The sequence below is a fragment of the Tamandua tetradactyla genome, chromosome 5, assembly GCF_023851605.1.
Source record: "Tamandua tetradactyla isolate mTamTet1 chromosome 5, mTamTet1.pri, whole genome shotgun sequence".
Lineage (NCBI taxonomy): Eukaryota > Metazoa > Chordata > Mammalia > Pilosa > Myrmecophagidae > Tamandua > Tamandua tetradactyla.
Genome location: NC_135331.1, coordinates 20,577,732 through 20,600,010, shown reverse-complemented (window position 1 = coordinate 20,600,010; position 22,279 = coordinate 20,577,732). Strand labels below are relative to the sequence as shown.

Below are 22,279 nucleotides of genomic sequence, written 5' to 3'. Positions count from 1 at the left end.
ACCTCAGTTGCCTTACCTGAAAAGTGTCCAGGATGCATCCCAGGAAAAAAAGATGATGAAAAATCACACAGCCCCTGCTGCAACATGGATGAACCTGAAAAACATCAAGTTGAATGAAATTAGCCAGACACAAAAGGACAGATATAGTAGGATTCCACTTACATGAAATATCTAGGATAAGCACATTTATAGGGACAGAAAGCAGATGAGAGGTCACCGAGGGCTGCAGGGAGGTGGGTATAGGGAGTTACTGCTTAACGGGTGTAGAGTTTCTGTTTGGAGTCGTGAAAAAGGCTTGGAAATGGATGGTGATGTAGCACAGCACTGGGAATGTAATTAATATCCCTGAATTGCACACTTACAAATAGCTGAAATGGGAATTCCGCATTAGAGATGTTACCATACTTTAGAAAAAAAAGTTAGAATAAAATGACATAGCCCTCCCTACCTCATAGGGTTGTCGTAGAGATCATATGAGAACTCAACAGAACTAATGATAAAATGCTCCATAGACAGTTGATATGGTGGTTCTATTTCTGACAGTTCCAAAGCCATTTATTAAGTCAGACTCAAAGCTTTTGGAACTCCAAAGTCTGGGATTGTCTCACATCCCCACTTGGGGAACTGGGGGTGGGGGAGGTGGTATGGATGGGGTAGAGGAAAAAGAGATCAGACAAGTTCGAGTCCCCGCTCTGTCATTTGTTAGCTGTGTGACTTTGGGCAAGTAACTTTGCCTCTCTGAGCCTGTTTCTCCATCTGCAAAGTGCATACTTGATGGAAATAGTCCATGAGACCCACAGCCCAAGCCATGGCACATGGCAAGACATCCAAGCACCAGTGCTTTCCTTGCCTTTCCCCTTCTTCCTGTCATCTGGTGGGGCTTATGGCCTTGGCCATCCAATGATGATGGGGCTGAGTCCAAGACTTGCAAACTCCAGAAATAATGCCTCTATTTTAAAAATGCAGGCCAAAAAATACGTACATTCTTTCCAATGACCCTTTTCTGTCAAGCTGACCAAGCAACTCAAGGCCAATCCAGGGTCTGCCGGGAAGCAAAGCAAACACTACAGCCTTATCTCGGAGATGTGGGGCAGCTATAAGGAAGGAGGCCTCCGGTCAGTTCAGCCCTTAGTCTCACTAGCCTTCTTGAAGCAGGATGAAACTCGTTGTATTGGCTGCTCTGCTCACAGGTAGGTGAGCCTCCCCCAGCTCCAACCCCCTTCCTGGACTAAGCTCTCCACTCCTCTGGAATGGGGTCACAGGACACAGCTGATGGGCTGGCCAGACCTGCGGCTTTTATGCAGGGCTCCCCATGGTACTCAAGATTACCTGTTTTGGGGGTTCCTTCATCTTCCCTCCCAATGCCCCCACGCCTCCTCTGCTTTCAGGACTGAACTCAGGTGACTCCTCTCAGCAAGGTCCCCCAGCTGAGAGCGCCCCCCCTACCTTTCTCTCTCCACCATATTGCCCTGATACCTTGTCTTCCCAGCACCTACCTCTGCCTGAAATTCTCTTACCTTCCTTATCTCCCATCCACACCAAAGGTAGGCCCTTGAAGGTACGTACTGTGCTGTTTGCACCATTCACTGAATGAATGAATGGAGCCGCACGCATTGGAATTCAAATCCCACCTCAACCATCCATTGTTGATTCATTCAACATTGACTGAAGCCTCGGAGCTAGCAGGCTCTTGGTGGAGACTGGAGACTCAGAGATGAAGGAGCCATGCCCGCCCCCCAGGAGCACATATACACTGGCCTGCTCACACACACACACACACACACACACACATGTACATGCACACACCAGAGCTGTGGCTTTGTACAGTGCTGTAGCTGCCTGAGTCAGAGAGGGGAGAAAAAGCAGAGAGGAAGCAGATGTAGTCCAGGGATGGGCCCAGGTAGCCAGATCCACTCCTGCCTGAAGCAGGCCACAGTCCTCTGCTTGGACACAGCCTCTGTCAGCTGCTGCTGTCTGCAGTGCCTCCGGTCCTGGCACAGGGGACAGCCACCAGCCCCTGCTCCCTCCTTTATCCCGGGTTTAAGCTCACCCTTTTCCAGCCCTCAGTGACCCGATTCCCTTTCTCTGAGGCAGTTTCTGTATTTCTTTCAGAGGTACTCTATGTATTTATGTAGCATGTCTCTTTGCTTGCTTCCCCCCAATCCTAGAAATGGTAGCACATAGTACACACTGTTTTTGCCCTTAATTTTCTCACATTGTCTTGAAGATCATTCCATATTAATACATGGCTACCTGCCTCACTCATTTTTAAAAATTTATTTATTAATTAAAAAAATGAACAAACCAAATGAAACATCAACATATATAATCAGTAATTCACAATATCATCACTTAGTTGCATATTCATCATTTCTTAGAACATTTGCATTAATTCAGAAAAAGAAATAAAAAGACAATAGAAAAAGAAATAAAACGAACACAGAAAAGAAAAAAAAGATTATACCTACCATACCCCTTTACCCCTCGCTTTCATTAATCACTAGCATTTCAAACTAAATTTATTTGAGCATTTGTTCCCCCTATTATTTATTTTTATTCCATATGTCCTCGTTTGTTGACAAGGTAGATGAAAGGGGCATCAGACACAAGGTTTTCACAATCACACAGTCACATTGTGACAGTTATATCATTATTCAATCATCCTCAAGAAACATGGCTACTGGAACACAGCTCTACATTTTCAGGCAGTTCCCTCCAGCCTCTCCATTACATCTTGAATAACAAGATGATATCTACTTAATGCATACAAATAACCTCCAGGATAACCTCTCGGCTCGGTTTGGAATCTCTCAGCCATTGCCACTTTGTCTCATTTCCCTCTTCCCCCTTTTGGTCGAGAAGGTTTTCTCAATCCCTTGATGCTAAGTCTCAGCTCATTCTAGGTTTTTTCTCAATCACTTGATGCTGAGTCTCAGCTCATTCTAGAATCTCTGTCTCACATTGCCAGGAAGGTCCATTCCCCTGGGAGTCATGTCCCAGGTAGACAGGGGGAAGGTGGTGAGATTACTTGTGTTGGCTGGAGAAAGACTCACTCATTTTTTAATGGTTGCATAGTATTCCATTGCATGGTTATACTTCCAATTTATTTAACCAGCCCTCTACGAGGGACATTTAGTTACTTCCAATAGGTTGCCACTAAAATAATGGTAGAATGATTAGCGTTGTGTATTTGTTATCTAACTCTGGGTAGCGAATTACCTCAAAACTTAGCAGCTTACAATAGTCTCTGTGGGTCAGGAATCGGGATTCAGTTTAGCCGTATCCTCTGGCTCAAGGTCTCCCATGAAGCTGGATCAGGACGTCTGTTGGGGCTGAGGTCTCATCAAAGGCTCGACTGGGGGAGGATCTGCTGCTAAGCTCACTGGAGCAGTGGTCGGCCTGACTCAGCTCCCTGTGGGCTACTGGGCTGGGGGCCTCTGCCTCGCTGGCTGTGTGTCACTTGGAAGCCAGTCTCAGGGCTTTACCACGTGGACCACTGTCCAGGGCAGCTCACCACATGGCAGCTGGTTTCCCTCATAGTGACCAAGGGAGGGAGCAAAGAGGATGAGCAAAGTCAATCCTTTGGTAACTTAACCTCAAAAGTGACATCCCATTACTGTTGCATTTAGTCTTCATTGGAAGGAAGTCACCCGTTCTGGAGTTCACTCCAGGGTGGGGAATTACGCAAGGATATGAAAACCAGGAGGTGGGGTTATCGGAGCTGTCTGCCATACTTCTTGGTGCACATGTGATGTGCAGTACTAATTCCTCGGGGTCTGTCCTTGACTCTCTTCTCTTCTTTTCTCTTCTTTAACACAGGGCCTTCTCGCCCATGCCCCTGGTTTTAGTTCCCTGATGACAGCTCTGGTGTCAATTCCAAGTCTCTAACTTCCACCCCAAACTCTCTCTAGAATTTTACTCCTCTATCCCCAATGGCCTAGGGGTCAGCCCCACTGGGATGCCCCTCAAAGTCAACCCAACCCGAAACTGCCAGGTATAGCACCCCCAACCCCTCCCCAAGCCCTCCATTTCTCCAAGCCAGAAGCCCGGGAGTTCTCCTCCGCTCCTCCCTTTCCTGTCAATCCATAAATCCCTAAATTCTCTTGGTTTTGTCTCCTAAATTGCTCTTGAATCCAAGCCCTTCTCCCCACTGGACAATTGCCACCCCCTCCTCACTGTTCTTCCCAGGCTTTTAGACTTATTTTCAGTCTAATCACATTGTACTTGGGGGTGACATTTCCCAAGCTTAAACTCCTTCAGTGTTCCTGCCTTGTTGCCATCAACAAAGAGTGCAAACCCTTCTCTTCCTTCTGGACTTGGCATAGACATTGCCTCCTCCAGGAAGCCTTCCCTAAGCATCCCCAAGTTGGGGCTAAGTGCCTATGTTATTACCTCTCCGGTAATAATTATAATAACAGCTACTATCTATCGAGGTGATATACTATGGTGCCAATACTAAATCTTCACCCACATTAATTCATGTAATCTGCCTATAAGATAAGTATTCCTATCATCCCCATTTTGTGGATGAGGAAAAGGAGTCACCGAGGGGTCAAGTAACTTGCCCAAAGTCACACTAAACATCCTATACTGTAACTGCTCCTTTACTTTTCTCCCTCTCTAACGAAACTGAAAGTTCCTTCGAGACAGTGACTGACTATAGCTGTACAAGATGGTAGGTGACTCTCCTGCTGCATCTCCACCCGGCCCTGAGCTGGCACTGAGTATGTGCTCGGAGAATATCTGATGACCGAATGACGGAAAACCCAACAAGAGAAACTGGGCTTGCAGCTCCGATAGGAAGGGCTGTAGACACTCCACAGACACTAGGGTGAGCCACTGAGTCTTTGAAGAACCCCCAGGGAGGGGCCAGTTCTCTCGGGGGACATGAAGTGGTCAGCTATGCTGACCCTGGGGGACCTTCCTGTGGGTCTCCCTATTTCACCTCTCATCCCTGTGGCAGGCATGAGCTGCCCCGCTGGGCTCTCCCTTGGCCAGAGAGCTGGTTGCGGGAAGCATACTCATGATGGTCTCGAGCTGCTGCACCTTTGGAATCCACTGCAGCCTTCAGGCCAAGGAGGGGATCTCCCCAGGCTATTCCTAGCTGGTGACTGCTGGGCTCATCCTGCCCAACATGGGGTGCCTGGAACAGGCAACCTTCATTCGCAGCTCCATCGCCTAGCCAAGCCTTTCCCAGAACAGGGCTGCGGTCAGGGGCTCTTCCTACTTTTTCCTCCCCACTCCCCTTTCCCAGGTGTCAGGTCTGCATAGAGCCAGAGGCCTTCCCTGCCTGCTCCTTTATCCTTCACAGCTGTTTCGCCCAGTAAATCTCTCCCATGTCTAATTCCATCTTGGTGTCTGCTCCAAGGACTCAAACTGACACACCTTTCTCTGTGTATTCTATTCTCTACACTGAAGCAGAGGGAACTTTTTAAAAGCTGACTTAGATCTTGTCCCTCCCTTGCTCAGTACCTTCAGTGGCTCCCCATTTCTTGCAGATTAAAAGCCAAAATCCTTACAGAGCCTCACAAGCCCTGAGGGATTTGATTCCTTCATTGCTTTCTATTCTTCTCCCTCATCTGCTCCAGCCACACGCACTTCCTTCCTGGTCCTTCCACCTCGGCCCCATCTCAACTCCGCCACCCTCCACCCAACTCCCCACTTTAGGTTCCCCTTATCCTGCTCAAATTTTCCATCCTCCACACAATAGCCAATTTCCTTATTTATTACATTTACTGTTTATTGTTTTTCTCTCCCATAAGAACAAAAGGCCAATGAGGTTAGAGATTTGTGTCTGATTTGTTCACTGCTACATCTCCAACTCCTAGCACAGCGTCTGGCATATAGTAGGTACTTAATAAATATTTGGTGGATTAACAAACAGGGATAGTTTTAAACTATCCCTATTGAAAATATATGTTCACACAAAAACTAGTGCATTTTACATAGTACACAAAAAGTGGGAACTGCTCAAATGTCCATCAGTGGGTGAATGGATAAAAAAAAATGGGCTATTTTCCTGCAGTGGAATATTATTTGGCCATAAAAGGAACCAAAGAAAGGGTGTATGGGAGGTTCAGCGGTAGAGTGCTCACCTGCCATGCTGGAGACCTGGCTTCGACTCCCAGCCCATGCACCCCCTCAACCCCCCCAAAAAATGCAAAAAGAAACGAAGCACTGATGTATACTACAGCATGGGTGAACCTTGAAAATATTATGCTAAATGAAAGAAACCGGGCACCAAAGACCACATATCATTCATTATATGAAGTCTTCAGCATCGGTAAGGGGTAGAGACAGAATGTAGATTCGTGGTTGCTTAGGGATGGAGGAGCTGGGGGTGTTGGGGGGCGTGAAAGATAAAAGTATGGGTTTCTTTCGGAGGTCACGAAAACGTTCACAAATCGATGGTGGTGCTGGCTGCACAACTCTGTGGCTATAATAAAACCATTGGAACGTACACTTTAAAATGATTGAAACGGTCAGTTTCGTGTTCTGTGAATTTTCTCGCTATAAAAAAATTACGAAACAAAAGCAAAAACAGAAACAGTACTCATTTACAAAAAACAAACAAACAAACAAAAAACAGAAACAAACAAAACCCCTACTTATTTTATCGGTTCCTGGTGGTCAGCTCTCCTCCTCCGGGGTCAGGGGGCATCCGAGGGTCTGGGAGAGCAGGCAGGCAGGCAGGCAGGCAGCAGGGCAGCCCGCGAGCTCTGGCCGGCGGGGTCAACCGGGATACGCTGGAACTCCAGCCGGTGTCTCTCCTTGCAGTAAGCGCTGCCGCCAGCGGCAACAGCGCGCGGGCGGTATGGCAGTTCCGCAACATGATCAAGTGCACGATCCCCGAGAGCGACCCCTTGAAGGATTACAACGACTACGGCTGCTACTGCGGCCTGGGTGGCTCGGGCACCCCTGTAGATGAGCTGGACAGGTGAGTGATGTGGGGGACTTTGGAGGGTGCGTTGGGTGGCCGGCCGAGGGTAAAAGTCAAGGATCTCCCGTGGCACCAGAGGGAGGCACAGGAATGGGATGTACAGATCTGCTAAGAATAACATATTTTCACCTCTTGTCCTATAAAGAAATAAATATGTTCCGAGAGGACCTTGTGTCCAAAGCTTCCTCGTAGGCAGAACGCGGGAAAGGTAAAAAACAAAAAAACAAAAAAACAGCGAGTGCTGCTTCCCCCTAGCGGCAGCGCTCGGCAACGCAAAGCATCGCCACTGCTCTCCAAGCTGTGCTTAAAACCCTCTCCCGCATCTATGATTTTCTATTGGATTCCTGCAAGCAGTAGCCTATCTTTACCCAACCATTTTCAAAGCACTTGCAATAAATTTACGATAAAAGGATTTACATCGTTTCAAGCCACAGGACTTCCCTCCCGGGGCGTCTCAACCAAGTCAGCTCCACCTGTGCCTGTCAGAGAGCAGATTCTGGCAGATCTTCGGCTGCTGCCGGGACCTGCTCTGGCCTCAGCTCTGTTCTCCCCCATTTCCAGGTGCTGCCAAATACACGATAACTGCTACGATCGGGCCAAGAAACTGGACAGCTGTACATTCCTCCTGGACAACCCCTACACCAAGATCTATTCGTACCAATGCTCGGGTTCTGAAATCACCTGCAGCAGTAAGTTCACCCGCCCCCACCCCCGTTGTAGCTATGATTTATTGATCATTTTTGTGTGTGCCACTCAATATCTCCTTGAATCCTAAAAACAACCCTCTGTGGTAGCTACTATTATTATCCCCATTTTACAGATAAGCAAATTGAGGCTCAGAAGGCTGGTCACACAGCTTGTAAGTTGCCATGATTCAATTTGAACACAGGTCTATGTGAACCCAAAGCCTGAACTCGTAACTGCCATGCTAAGCTGCTTCCTTATTTAAGAAAAATAGCCAGGCCCCTATTACATGCCAGAAACTGGGCTAAGTGTGTATATGAGATAGGTTTTATTAACCCTGTTTTATAGGTGAGGAAGCTGAGGATCCAAGACAGTAACTTGCCCCAAATCACACAGACATTTGAAACCCGTTGCATCTGATTTCAGATGCTCTGGTCTTGGTCACTTAGATTATATAGTGTTCATGGGGAAATGAGTTCTCCCATGAAGGGGTTCCTGAAAAGCAGGATAATTCACAGAGGGAAAGGTATTGTCCAGAATTATGAATTATCATTGCCCTCCCCTGCAAATTTACAGAAAGGTCCCACTTTTCAGACTGTACAAACAACATTGGAATAACTTTAATTCAAATCCAAAAATGCCAAGAAAAAAATTACCCAGAATCCTACCATCCTAACAAATAAATTGTTTTCATTCCTCCTGTTCCCTTTTGCTCTTATCCTTGGAATAGGATTTACAGCCTTGTAATCTTGGTGAGGCATGCCCCCATCTCATGCATGTGTCCACTTTTAAGTCCTTCATTCCTTCTGCCTGATAAACTTTCCTACCAGATATCTGCTTCGGTCAAGCTCTCATTTCCTTCAGGCCTTGGTTGAAATGTCACCTCCTCAAGTGAGGACTTCCATCCCCTCAATTTTTTTTTTTTTTTTTGCACGGGCAGGCACCGGGAATCGAACCCATGTCTCCGGCATGGCAGACAAGAACTCTGCCTGCTGAGCCACAGTGGCCCGCCCTTTCCCCACAATTTTTAAATCACATATACACTCCCTCCATCCTCCAGCACTATTTTCGTTCTGTACTTGATTTTTTCCACAGACTCTATCACCATCTGGTATTTCTTTCTTATCTATTTCTCCACTAGAATGCAGGCACCATGAGAACAGTGACTTTTGTGTTTGTTCACTGCTGTATTCCCAGAATCTAGAACAGTATCTAGCATATAAATATTTGATGTATGGATAGCTTAGATACAATTCTGCATTCTGCCTTTTCTCACTTACCATCATGTCATAACAATTTTCCATATTGCCTCATGGTCTTCATTGTGACTATTTTAATTGATTGCATAATATAACTTAATTTGCTTTCACATTCCCTGTTAGTGGGTATTTAGGTTGTGCTATGCTTTAGAAATTATATTTTTGCACTACTGCTTGATCAGTGAGAGTTCCTAATTTTCTGTGGATTCCAGACTCCTTTACAAATCAGATGAGAACTCGGGACCCTCTCCCCAAGGGAAACACAAACACATACACACATACACACACACACACAACCTCAAATTTTTGCAACATCTTTTTTTTTAAAGTAATGTATTTGTTTTAATTAGAGAAGTTGTAAGTTTACAGAAATAGTATGTATAAAATACAGAGTTCCCATATACCTCCCTTTTATTAACACCTTGTATTAGTGTGGTACATGTTACAATCCATGAAAGACCATTTTTATAATTGTACCATTAATTACAGTTCATTGTTCACAGTAGGGTGCACTGTTGTACAACATCTTTAATGCAGGTAATCCTATAGGTCAAGAAGCTTAGATTTGAGGGTGCTTATTCATATCAATTAACAATAATCTGCTAAATAATATCTCACTGTAAACACTTTATAATCTAATTAATTGCAACTTATGCCTTAATGGAAGCTTGCTGGGCAAGGAAAACATTTGTGATTTTTAAAAGAAAGGATCGGAGAGAAACAAAATTTTAATAAGATTACTGAAGGTTAAGGAGATATACAAAAGTTAAAAAGGATAATAATAAAATTAAAATGCATTACAAAATATTATCTTTATTGTTTTTTCTGGTTAAAAAAGTAAACAAGCCCAAAGAAATAACATTTTAAACTACAGAAATATAATATATATCATGGAAAGTGGAAGCTTCCTATAATCTTTTCTACTGCACAAAGATATCCAGTTAAATTGATGTATACTATCACTCCAGATATTTTTATCCCTATACCAGCTTTAATAAAATATCTTAGGAAAATTTCCACATATAAACATACATAATTCCCATAATTGTCTGTGTAGTATTCCATTGTAAGGTTGTTCCATAATTTCTAAAATATGTACTTTAAAGAAATTAGCTCACTGACTTTACTAAGTTGAAATGTACAATACTTGGTTGCCTTAAATTTATGTTTGGCTGTTTTCCACAGGATTTATAACTTTTATGTTATATAGCTATAGGGTTTTAAAAGCTCATTTAGGGTGTGAAATAGACCTTTCCAAAAGGCAGCTATCAAGGCTATGATTGCCAGATAAAAACATAGAATTCCCAGTTAAATTTGAATTTAATTGAATTTAATTAATTTAATGAATCATTTTTAGTATAAATATGTCCCAAAGATTGCATTCATTGTTTATCTGAAATTCAAATTTAGCTGGGCATCTTGTAATTTTAATTTGCCCCAATCTGACAACTCTAAATTTGCAACAAGTGACTTCCTGCCCCTGAACTGTACAAACCAGGGCCCACCTTGGCTTAGTCCTCTCCTCCCACCCCCTCTTCAGGCAGCAACAAAGACTGCCAGGCCTTCATCTGTAACTGCGACCGGGAGGCTGCCATCTGCTTTTCAAAGGCCCCATACAACAAGGAGTACAAGAATCTGGACACCCGGAAGTACTGTAAGAACTGAGTATTGCCTCTGAAAATCACCTGTTGCCCTCACTTATACAGTGCCCTCCATTAAAGTACCTTGTTGAAGAGCCTCATGTTTGGAGATTGTTTTTCTCTCTGTCTACAAAACAAAACTAGTTCTCTGGCTGGTCTTTTGTGAACATCATGCCTTCCAACCCTGGAAGTTGAATTAGAGGGATGCAGCCTGTAAGCCAGCACCATGAGACCTGAATAACTGATGAACAAGCACCATTTACTGATGGGGTAAATTGATTGTGTTTTAGGTCTACGTGTCTCTAAGTCTTCGGGACAACACTGGGAGGCATGGAAAATATTAGTAAATCAGATCTTTCTGACTAAGAAGCTGGACTCCGTAGAAAAAGATCATTTGTACAATCTCACACACCTAGTAAGCAGCAAAGAGATTTGAACCCGGAGAGTCCTACATCAGAGAGCGCACTGTCAACCACTACCCTCCCCTGCTTGAAATGGGTCTCTTCTTAGCTTCTTCTTTAATATGCCAGGTCCCTTCCCCTCTCATTTCTCCGCCTCTACTTCCATCTGCCTTAAACCATTTCTCTCCCCTCTCATTTCTCTGCCTCCACTTCCATCTGCCTTAAACCATTTCTCTCCCCTCTCATTTCTCTGCCTCCACTTCCATCTGCCTTAAACCATTTCTCGACAACTTTCTTTTGAAAGTCCTTCAAAGACTTCACTACATTCTACATGCACATTTCTACACTGCAGTCATTAAATTCACAGCTTCAACATGCGAGGCACTTACTGCATCCCACCCTTTGCTAAAGGCTTTCCACTTCTCACACCATTAAATGCCCAAACCAGCTCTGCGAGATCGGTGTTACTGCCCCCATTTGATGCATGACGAACTAAAAGAAGTTTAGTCACTTGCCCGAGATCGTACAGAGGCAATGAATTTAATAAAACAGAGTAATCTGAAATAGGGATTGTATCTTAACAATCACAATATTTTCACCGTGTCTGGCACCTCACCCACGCTCATGAAATAATTGTTCACAAAAGGTATAGCGCGTTTTCAGCAGCCCAGGAAAAACCACGTGGCCGTATTTACCTTTTCAGGTCAAGTGACCTTGTCTGCCCAACCCGACCTATCAGTACGCTCCAAGCCGGGGCCTCGGGATTTAGGAGTAGGAAATGTGATTGGTTGGCTTGTGGCTACGTGGCTCTCAGTCCCCATTTTCTATTGGTGAACTGTAGCCCAGACTCCACCGCAGCGGCCCCGCCCCTCCCGCGCGCAGAGTGGCGGGGGCCGGCTCACAGAGGGGCCCGAAGCCGCGCAGGCGCAGTGTTTGGTGACGGTCCCCGGAGTAGTGGTGGTGGCTGCTCAGTCCGCCGTTTCTTGGGGCCATGGCGGCGCCGGAATCCGGCAGGAAGTACGGAGTAGGCGGCTCGAGGGTGAACTCACATGGGGTGTACCATTGGCGCCAGTTTTCCTGCTGTGCTGTTCCCTCGCCAGGTCCTTCCCCGCGCCCCTCCTCCCACAGCTCTCCCGGCCATTGTCCTGTTTGAAACTCCTGCCAAGGCTTCTGTCCCGGGGAGGGACGAGGGGGCTGGGAAAGTGGGGTGCAGGGAACCAAATGGGGGCTGGGAAGAAAGGATGGCCGGGAAGAGATGCGAGTGGATGTTCGGCGAGCCAAGGGACTCAGAGGTCCACACTTGATCCTCCTACCCCAACCTTGAAGAAAAGAAAGAAGAGATTGGCGGGCCTGACCTCTGTGTCTCTGCATTCGCTGTTGCCTTCATTTGAACTGCCGCCCTGGCAAATGCCTCTTCAATTTTAGGACCCAGCTTTTGGTCACTTCTGGAAGTTTCTTGAGTCCTGCCCTTCTTTCCCAAGGTCCAGTTGCTCAGTTGTCCCACGCGGCTTCCATAGCATTCCAGAGAGCTCAACCTGGACAGACTGGGTCACCTTAGGTGACCTTGGGCAATTTTCGTAAACGCTCCAAGTTTCAGGATCTTTGTCTTTTAGCAGAGACAATATTGTGGGAATTTAGTGAGCCAGTGTGGGTTTTAAAATGCTTCCTACAGTATCAGTGTACAGTAAAAAGTTGAGTAAATGTTATTTTCTTGAGAGAAAGATACATTTTATTTACTTTAGAAAGGTTTATTACATCAACCAAGACCTTTTTTTTTTCAAAAAATATGGAACACTTCACGAATTTACGTGTCATCCTTGCTAGTTTTCTCTGTATCGTTCCAATTTTAGTATATGTGCTGCCATAGCGAGGAGAACCAAGACTTTCTTGATGTGATATTTTAAAAAGAACATACATTTACAAAAAGGAAACATGGTAGATATTGTGGACTCTGAAGAAGAACTCAATAGGGGACAAATGATAGCCAAATTTGACGGCTTCCTGTCCAGCCATTCCCCCATACTCCCATGTCCTAATATCCTGGCTATTTGCCAGGTCCTGTGCCATGAGCTTTAAGTTCATTATTACCTTCTTCACATCAACCCAATGAGATAGCTACTATTATCCCTGTTTATAGAGAAAGGATGAGATTAGATAAAATAATTTGCCAGAGTTTCACCTAACTAGTAAGTAGCAAAGCAGGGATTGAAATCCCAAAGTCTGTCTACACCCTAAAAATTTTCAATTCCATATTATATTCCTTTTCCAGTAAATAGAGGAGAAAAAATTAAACTTTCTTGAATAAGCTTTTGTTTCATGAAGCGGAATTTATCTGTTCTATAACATAAAAATTAAGAACTAAAAATTAAGAACTAAAAAATTCACAGCACAGTCTTGAGTCTCAACAAGGATAATATAGCTGGAATTAACAATTATATCTGGTGGCAGTCTCTGCTGTTTGCAGGAGCACGGTGACCAGCCTGTCCTAGTTTTAGCACTGGACGTCATGCATCTTAGGAAATCCCCTCAGTCCTGGGCAATCTGGGACAGCTCAGCACCCTACCTAAGAGTGAACTATTTATCCGTTTTTCCTTTAACCCTCTCAGGAAAAGTCAACATTCGCTAAAGAGTGACCCTTACACATGCCAAAGCCTCTCTTTGTGAGGATACCTTTTAAGCTAGCTGGTGCTTTGTAAAATACTTTGCACAGAGCTTGTGATACAGATGTATTCAATAAATGCTATTTTTTTTTAACGGAGAGGTGAAAGAAGGATATTTAATTTATGACATAAAATAAGGAATAGGGGTTAATGGGGAGAAAGATTTGAGTATATGCTCCCGTTTGCCTTTGTGACTTCTATTTACTGAAATGTGACAGCAGAGCGGAGCTGCCAAAGCAACAAGGTACAACCAGAAGTCACGTCCCAGGCTGCACTTAAGGCAGTTAGAACTATATAACCATGGCAGCGACAACCTGATAGCATCTACTGGATTTGTTATTCCAACTGAGGGCACTTAACAGTGGGCTAGGAACTGCTACACCGGTTGAAATCAAAAGATGTAAAGCAAGGGGACATAAGAAGCATCAGTTTCAGGAAATACCAAGTTCCTCTTGGGACGTATTTCTTGGAAAGAATTCCATTTCAGGAAGAAATAAGAACAAAGCAAACATTGCCAAGGCCCTCAAGACTTGACCTTGTGATTCCTGGCAGCCATCTGGTACCTTTCACCCATGGTACACTAACCAGCTGGCAAATGCCACTATGGTTTTTTTTTTTTTTTTTAAGGGAAGAAAAACATATTTGCTTTATGGATATATACAAACATGTAGCAAAAACAAGAAAGAAATAATTATTACAGTCCTCCTTTCTGTAACTGGCCACATGGTCAAAGCTCATATTTGTTACTACCTTCTTCCACTACCCATTCCATGTTCCCTTTACCCTCAGCAAGCACCTCAGCTAGCCATGGTTCTTTGCCTGGTGGACTGACCCAAACCTTCATTCCTGAAGTTTCAGAGCCATTGGTAGTTCTGCCTGGATTGTGTTGTTGCAGTGTTCCGTGACTTTAACCACAGAGCACATAGTACTAAGAGATGCCCTAAGAGAACACCTGTATTTCAGGCAAATAAATTCCTCTTTACCTCAATGTGTAGTTGGGGTCCTATTTCCCCTTGATAGTCAGAATCTATCACCCCAGCCAGTACAGTCACTCTCTTCTTTTCCTGTTGTTTCAGAGGCATGAGTAGCCCAAAGTGGCCAGGCAAATGCCACTGTCTTTTAATCATTCTCGGTCTTCTTGGCCAGGTGTTCCACTGGCTACTACTTAAACTGCAAGCTAACTTCTTTCTAGCCATAATCTGCAGACAAATGAGAAGCAGTGTTGTTTAAAGAAAAAATACTGGAAGAGAAGTCTAAATACTTGGATTCTATCCTTTTCTCTATATATGGAATATATAGAATCCATACAGTCTATCATATGAAACTATGTAGCTTAGTTTCCTCCAAAATAAAATGATGAAAATGGACTAATTTTTCTTTAATTCTATGATTCCATACATGATACATGACATTTTCTGGTAGAAAAGAGGGGTGGGAGGGGGTGTGGGGGGCATCGTGTTTTCTGCGATCCACTTGAGGCAAGAGGCTCTTTGTATCCTCCATATCTTAATCCAGTGTTTTGTCAGTAACTGTTGATGAGCTTTGTGGATGAGAATAACGTTAGATTCCAAAGACCCAGATTTTAATGCAGTTGTTGGGTTCTGACTCTGGGTAACTGAGAAAAGCAACTCTGGTTTAAAGCGCCCCATCTGCACAAAAAACTGGAATGAGATTCACAAAAACCTGACAGTTCTTTAGAACTAATTATTGCCTATGAGCCAGCCTACAGTTGGGCAGGTGAAATCTGTTTTCCAGATCTTGCATTATCTCAATTAACTGAAATTTGCTTTCCAGGCAGGTGCAGGATGAGCATATGCTGCCCGCCCTAATTTTAGACAAAAGACTACCCAGAATAGGCTGATTCTTTCATCCGCCTCACTTTTTTTTTATGAGAGCAGAAAGCTCTAGCCTTGTACAACGTTTCTTGCTGCCTAACGCAGTAATCAAACAAGGCTTGCTGCTTTCCTCAGCAGAAACAAATCAACTTAAGAGCCCACCTGGGAATTCAGTTTCCTCTCTGCAGACAGGGTTCAAGGCAGGTGTCTCATTCTAGCAGCTGAAGCCAAGAAGAAATCCTTGGAGAACCATGTCAGAAAGTCCCATTCTCTTTTAGTTGATTAAGGAAAAAAGGAACATAAATGTACAGCCTACTGCACATCTGGTATACTGCTAAAAAAATTGTTTCGTTTATTCTTTGGTTAATAAAAAATTCGTTCATGTCACTAAAAAACAACAATAAAGCAGTTCAATTAAAGACACTTAGCCATTTGAAATTATAAATTATTTCCTTCTACCCTACTCCGTAATTTAGTGAGATCCCTTTGTTAGCACCCCAGAGGCCATTCTAGTCTACATCTTTCCTGGGCCATTTCTTCTGCCAAGAGATAAAAAGAAAGTGAGTGCAGGTTTTTGGTTGGAGCAGCTGCTGCTTTGAAAAAGTCTCTTCTCAGGTCAAATCTCAGTCTGAAGACCTGGCTTAACTCACTGACTCTGAAACTAAACCAGCTCGGAGGTGGCATGGCAGGGAGACCTCGGTTTGCTGCTCTCCGCAGGCTGCATTCGGTAAGCCTCAATCATTTTGAGGAAGAAGAGATGAATCCCTAGGGATCTGAAAAGAAATGAAACAAATTAATGACAAAAGAAGCGGGGGGGTGGGGGGTGGTTAAAAAAAATAGGGTTTAGGATATGTAAATATGGCCACCATATATTGTGAAGTGAAAACAAAAAAATGAAACACTATGTACAGCTTGATTCAGGATTTGTAAAAACAGATTTTGTTATACCAGAACACTAAACTTTGGTTATTTTGGTGGTGAGATATAGGTAATTTGTATTATTTTCTTTTTACTTCTCTGTATCATCTAATAAACATGTATTATTCTAGAAATTTTTAAAAGTGAGTATGATTATTATTATTTTTTCCAGGAATTGAACTCAGGTCTCCGGCTTGGCAGGCGACACCTCTGCCTGCTGAGCCACCAAAAAGTAAGTTATTTTAAAAGCATATCAAACCAATTTAAAAAATGGGCAAAGGACTTGAATAGACAATGAATAGACATTTCTCCAAAGAAGACATATAAATGGCTAAAAAAGCACATGAAAAGATGCACATCACCATCAGTCATTAGAGAAATGCAAATCAAAATCACAAGATACTACTTGATAATCAAACAGACAAAAGCAAGTGTTGGCGAGGATGTGGAGAAACTGGAACCCTCAGACATTGCTGATGGGAATGTACAATGGCGCAGCCACTTTGGAAAACGGTCTGACAGTTCCTCAGTATGGTAAACACAGAATTACCATATGACCCAGAAATTCCACTTCAAGGTATAAAACCAAGGGAACTGAACACATATGTCCACGCAAACATTGTACATGAATGTTCACTGCAGCATTATTCATAATAGCCAAAAAGGCTATTGATAGACCAGCCATTTGTCTATCAGTTAATGAACAGATAAACAACATGTGGTCTACCTATACAATGGAATATTTTTCAGCCATAAAAAGGAATGAAGTACTGGTACATGTACAACATGAATGAACCTTGAAAACATTATGCTAAGTGAAAGAATCCAGACACAGAAGGCCACATATTAGGTGACTCCATTGACGTGAAATGTCCAGAACAGGCAAATCCATAGAAGCAAAAAGTAAATTAGTAGTTGCCAGGGCCTGGAGAGAGGGAGAATGGAGAATGACTCTATCATCTCTGCTTTCTTTTCCTAACACTATTTTTCTCCCCATGGGTAAAGGGTACAAGGTTTTTGGGGGGGATGCTGAAAATGTTCTGGAATTAGTGATGATCGATGTTCAACTTTGTGAATATATTAAAAACCAGTGAACTGTATACTTTAAAATGGTAAACTTTATCCTTTATAAATTATATCTCGATAGAGCTGTTATTAAAAAAAAGAAAAACATGCGCCTAGAAATTGAAAGCCATAGTCTGTCCAACACTCTAGCTTAATGTACATTAAAAATTTAATTTTAATTAAGATTGGCTATAGATTAAGAAGCCTAGAACCTTCTAGATTTTGTCAGTGTCCCCTACCTTCAGTTGAATGGGAGCTGGCATCAGATGTCTGAGAAGGCATTTACCTTTAGCAGCAGGATTCAAGTGAAAGCCCCTATTTCTGGCTCAGGAAAACGAGGCTGTGGTCAGTGTGGGTCTAGTAAAGGCAGCAACTCTCCGCAGCGAAAATCAAGTTTCACACATGCCAGCTTGTCAGACCGTGTGGGCCCAATGTTCAGTATCGCAATGGGCAGCTTCTTCTCCCGGGCAGTGAGGATAAATCTGTAACCAGAATATACCTGCACGTGGAAAAGACACGGCTCAGAGCTCTCTAGGCCTCTCCAAGGCTCTGTCTTCTGCAAAAAGGGGGCAGTTACCCCCAGACTGAATCATGTACCTGCAAGGACGACCCCACCACCAAGAGGGAGTCGGCTTCTTTCACACGCCTGTGCACAAAGTCAACCTTGGCAGGGTTCACGGTGTCCCCGAAGAAAATGACATCCGGTTTCAGGGGGCCTCCACAGCGAGCACAGGCTGGGACCTGAAAGCTTTGTACCTGTTCCTCTGTGAGAAAGACGTCGCCATCGGGGGCCACGCCGTGGGCCTCAGCACTCCAGGAGGGGTTCAGGGCTTCAAAACGCCCCTGCAGCACCCCTCGGGGGGTCTGCTCGCCGCAGTCCAAGCAGAGGACTCTGACAGCAAAGAAAAGGCGGATGGAACTATACATCCTTGGGAGGCACAAAGCTGCCCAAGGCAGTTTATCCCCAGCCCCTTCAGCCCCTCCATCATCTCCGCTTTCTTTTTCTAACAGCTCTTCTCCCCATCTTAGGAATACCTTCTCATAACCTCTTTAGTTACCACCCTGTTTCTCGCCCTCCTTCCACTGCCAACCTTCTGGAATGGTTCGCGTATCTGTTTCCTTCCTATACTCTTCCTACTTAACCTTCTCCAAACTGGCTTTTATGTGCCCTAACCAGTGTTTCCCCCTCCATCCTTTCCTCTCTTCATCTGCCAAAATTGTCACTGTCGGTCACCGTCCTTGCTTTAAAACGCTCGTCCACCTTGGTTTTCAACTGGCCTTCTAGTTCTTTCTCATCCCTTTAATCATCAGAACATGAGCTCCCTGGGGCCATGGGTCCTTTGACCACTACTCTATGCCCGACCTACACAGGTCCTGCACCTAGAGGGGACTCACGAAACAGCTGTTGAAAGAAAAAAGGCTCTTTAGTAGGTCCCTCCTCTGAGACCCCCTCAATCCTCCACCTTATTTCTTCCTCTCTGCTTTCCAACTTGAGGAGTGCTCCATTTTTATCACCTCAATGTCTCTGTGCTAATGTTTTTCCCTTCTGTGTCTCTGATCCTATTCTCTCTCCCAAACTAGTCCAATCTCTAGGTATTTGTACATATTGCTTCTTGGCTGGCCTGCCGTCATCTCATGCCCAAAGCTTAGCCCCACTCTTCAACCACCACATCCCCAAATTCTCAATCACCATCCTTCTTCCAGTTACCTGGGCTGAGACCTCTGGAAACACTGTGTTACCTATTTTTCTACTTTTGCTCTTTATCTAGTCAGCCACCAGACTACACTGGGTTTTTTTTTTTCCCCCCTGAAAGATCCCCTATGAAATGACAAGAGGTTTTGGATTTGTTTTTAAATATTTAAGAAGAGACAAGGAGTGAAAGGAGAAAGTAGACATGATAAAATTTAAAAAAAATCTTTGATTCTGGGTGGGCCACAATGGCTCAGTGGTAGAGTTCTCGCCTGCCATGCCGGAGACCCGGTGCCTGCCCATGTTTAAAAAAAGAAAAAAAAAATCTACTCACCAAATTTGCCCCAACTACTAAAGATAAGCTTTAAAAAAAAAATCTTTGATTCTGGTTAATAGTATAAAGGAGTTCATTATACGACTCTCTCTGCTTTCATGGATATTTAACATTTTTGTCATAAGAAAAAATTTTAATGGATCCCCAGCCACTGTTAGCTTTTTTTATTTCCCCTGAGACCACCTTCATCTGAGCTCTTTGCTGACTCCTTGATCCACTTTCTAATCCTGCCTAGCTTTCCTCGCATGCTATTTTTCACATGTTGCTTTCTTGCTCAGAAACTACTAATAGTCCCCCTTTGGTCTAAACCATCTAGGACTTCCCAGACTAGCTTATTTCATACCAGTCCCCGGTTCAAACTCTCTGTGGAGGCCATGCCAGATTTCTTCTCTGCTCTACACGTTCCTTTCATTTACAAGGCCCTCATTGCCCCCACTTTGTCTAGTCAAATTGAGCTTATCTCAAGCCCTGCCTTATTCATTAAAGCTTTCTTCAATACTCTCTGTTTCTCTGAACGTCTACAATATGCACAGCAAGGACCCCACGCTGTAACAATCATGTGTTATCCTGATGGTTGTTCCCTGTGAAATATGGGTTTGTGCCCCCCAGAAGGATGACAAAGGTCCCCCAGGTTAGGCAGATCATGTGCTTTACTTTTTTGGGGGCCCCACCACATGACCAAATCGTGTACCAATATACACCATACGTAGCAGGCCAGACACCCCCCAAATATTTTAGAATTGGCAGGGCTTGAGCTCAGTCCACAGTGGAAGATCTCTGGGGCTTAAAGATAAGGAAAGGGTCACCAACCAGCTACAAGCTATTCTCTGGATGCAGGCATAACACCCTGCCCATGTGCTTAGTATTTATGGAGTTCTGACCGTGTGTCAGGCTCTGTTGGGTTCTATATATCTAGACACTGAAAATGCAGCTGTTCGTGGCATGTGCTTTGGTGCTCCGCTCACATTGCACCCAGTCCACCTGGACCCAGTTCTTGTACACAGAGCGTCCAGCATCTCCCTTGCTTAAGGGTGTTCTCTGGTCCTGGAAGCCTTCTTGAGAGGGGGCCAAGCGAAAGTACTACCGAGTTAGTGCCCCAAGAGTGACCCTCAACCCGCGAGGGATGGAAGATGGCAGGTAAATACCCCTGTTCCTTGAATTTCAGTGAGACAATCTGGAAGCACATTCTCGACATTCTTTCAAGGAGCCCCTCACAAGATTGTGTCCTAGTTGCTCAAAGCGGTAACCCAGGGGTGCATGGGTGGTTCAGTGTTAGAATGATTGCCTTCTATGCGGGAGACCCAGGTTTGATTCCCAGACCATGCACCCCGCTCCCCCCACCCCCACCCTAAAAAAAAGTGCATGAGAGAATTCAGAGCAGTAACCCATTCATTAATGCACCCTCTCTTGCTTTCCTCCCTCTCTGTCTCACTTCTCTACTCCCTCCCCAAACTTGCTGGGATCAACTCCAAAATAAATGACTTGCTCCCAAATCCTTTGCTCAGTGTCTAACTAAGACAACTGAGATTAACCAGCTAAGGTCCCTGTTCCTACGGGGCACCATGTTTGCCTTCAAGCTGTTTAGACCTTCCTGCACCTGTGCATGCATCCGTGAAGCTCCGTCAGGCGCTGACTCCCCGCCCTGGTGTGCAGGGCATCCACGTTTTGGGTCACCAACCAGTACAGCTTTCCGAGTCTCTCCCAGTTGCTCAAAGTCCAGTGTGCGGCGTTAGGTTGATGCGAGGAGAACTGAGGCCAGCCCACAAAGTTTCTTGCCCAGTATCGTTGACGGACTGGAGCGCTCCGTATAAAATCCCGATGCTGGATGGGCCTCCTGTCGGTGCGGGCGTAAAGTCCCACCCTTTCTGACCGGTAGTCTGGGATCCCCGACTCGGTGGAAATCCCTGCCCCAGTAATCACCACGAGTCTCTTGGAAAGGGTGATGAAACGCTGTAGCTCTTGGACTTTCTCCAGATCCAAAGGAGGGCTTGGGGGCACAAACAGCCCTAAGGACCCTTGCGAGAACCCACGGCTGAGGTTCGTGATCCAATGGCCTTTTGGTGACCTGACAGTCAACCCAAAGCTCATCTTCATTCTGGAGAAAAAGAAAACCTCATGTGAGAAGTTGGGTCTTAAAAACAGAGGTCATTTAATCAATGGTGAGTGGATGGACTTGTTCTCTGTGTAATATGAAATTATTTTATTAAAATTAAAATGACAGCATAATCCAAAATATAAAAATAAAAAAATAAAATAAAGGTAACTGGTCCTGCCCCAGTTAAGATGGTGGAGTGAAAATCAATAGGCCAAGCCTTTGATCCTGAGGCTTGCTCTTGTGAAGCTTAAGTATATAGTGGAGAAGCTTAGCCTACCTATAGGTATGCCTAAGAGTTACTTCTGAAGGACCTCTTTTGTTGTTCACTCTCTCTAAGCCCAACTCTCATTGGCCTCCCCCCTACATGGGACATGACATTCAGGGGTGAAAGTTCCCCTGACAGCATGGGAGATGACTCCCAGGGATGAGTCCAGCCCTGGCACCATGGGATCAACAATGCCATCCTGACCAAAAGGGGGAAAAGAAGTGTAACAGATAAGGTATTGGTGGCTGAGAGAGTTCAAATAGAGTTGAGACGCTACTCTGGAGGTCACTTTTATGCGAGCTTCAGTTAGACACTGCTACCTATCATAACTTGCCAAACCCTAACCAAAACCATTCCAGCCAATCCTAAAGAACACCTAGGGCAGTAGATAAGATTCTACAAAGGTTCCATGCACTAGCGTAACTTTCCAGAAACCTACAATCTCCAGATGGGTCCCGGGACCAGATAAGTCCTGAAACCTAGAGGGCTCAGC

At 44.5% G+C, this 22,279-nt stretch overlaps 2 protein-coding genes and 1 pseudogene across 6 annotated transcripts in view; 1 reads left to right on the top strand and 2 right to left on the bottom strand.

Annotated features, from left to right (window-relative positions):
- The first annotated feature begins 1,066 nt into the window (after nt 1–1,066).
- PLA2G1B (phospholipase A2 group IB) lies at nt 1,067–10,618 on the top strand. The gene is made up of 4 exons (XM_077160007.1): nt 1,067–1,190; nt 6,778–6,937; nt 7,502–7,629; nt 10,424–10,618. The coding sequence occupies exons 1-4, from the start codon at nt 1,157–1,159 to the stop codon at nt 10,546–10,548; spliced, it is 447 nt and encodes a 148-aa protein (XP_077016122.1). The 5' UTR covers nt 1,067–1,156; the 3' UTR covers nt 10,549–10,618.
- Nucleotides 10,619–12,704: 2,086 nt separating this feature from the next.
- LOC143685408 (U6 spliceosomal RNA) lies at nt 12,705–12,801 on the bottom strand (annotated as a pseudogene).
- Nucleotides 12,802–16,085: 3,284 nt separating this feature from the next.
- The window catches only part of SIRT4 (sirtuin 4), a 43,848-nt gene continuing 37,654 nt past the window's right edge, over nt 16,086–22,279 (bottom strand). For 4 of the 5 annotated variants that reach the window (XM_077160003.1, XM_077160006.1, XM_077160005.1 and 1 more), the window contains 4 exons: nt 21,024–21,521; nt 18,000–18,294; nt 17,689–17,901; nt 16,086–16,192 (listed from right to left, as the gene is read on the bottom strand). In XM_077160003.1, coding sequence (XP_077016118.1) covers nt 17,749–17,901; nt 18,000–18,294; nt 21,024–21,520 — 945 coding nt within the window. In that variant the 5' untranslated portion in view covers nt 21,521 and the 3' untranslated portion in view covers nt 16,086–16,192; nt 17,689–17,748. Of the gene's footprint in view, nt 16,193–17,641; nt 17,902–17,999; nt 18,295–21,023; nt 21,522–22,279 lie in introns of all 5 variants that reach the window. The other variant, XM_077160004.1, reaches the window with a different exon arrangement.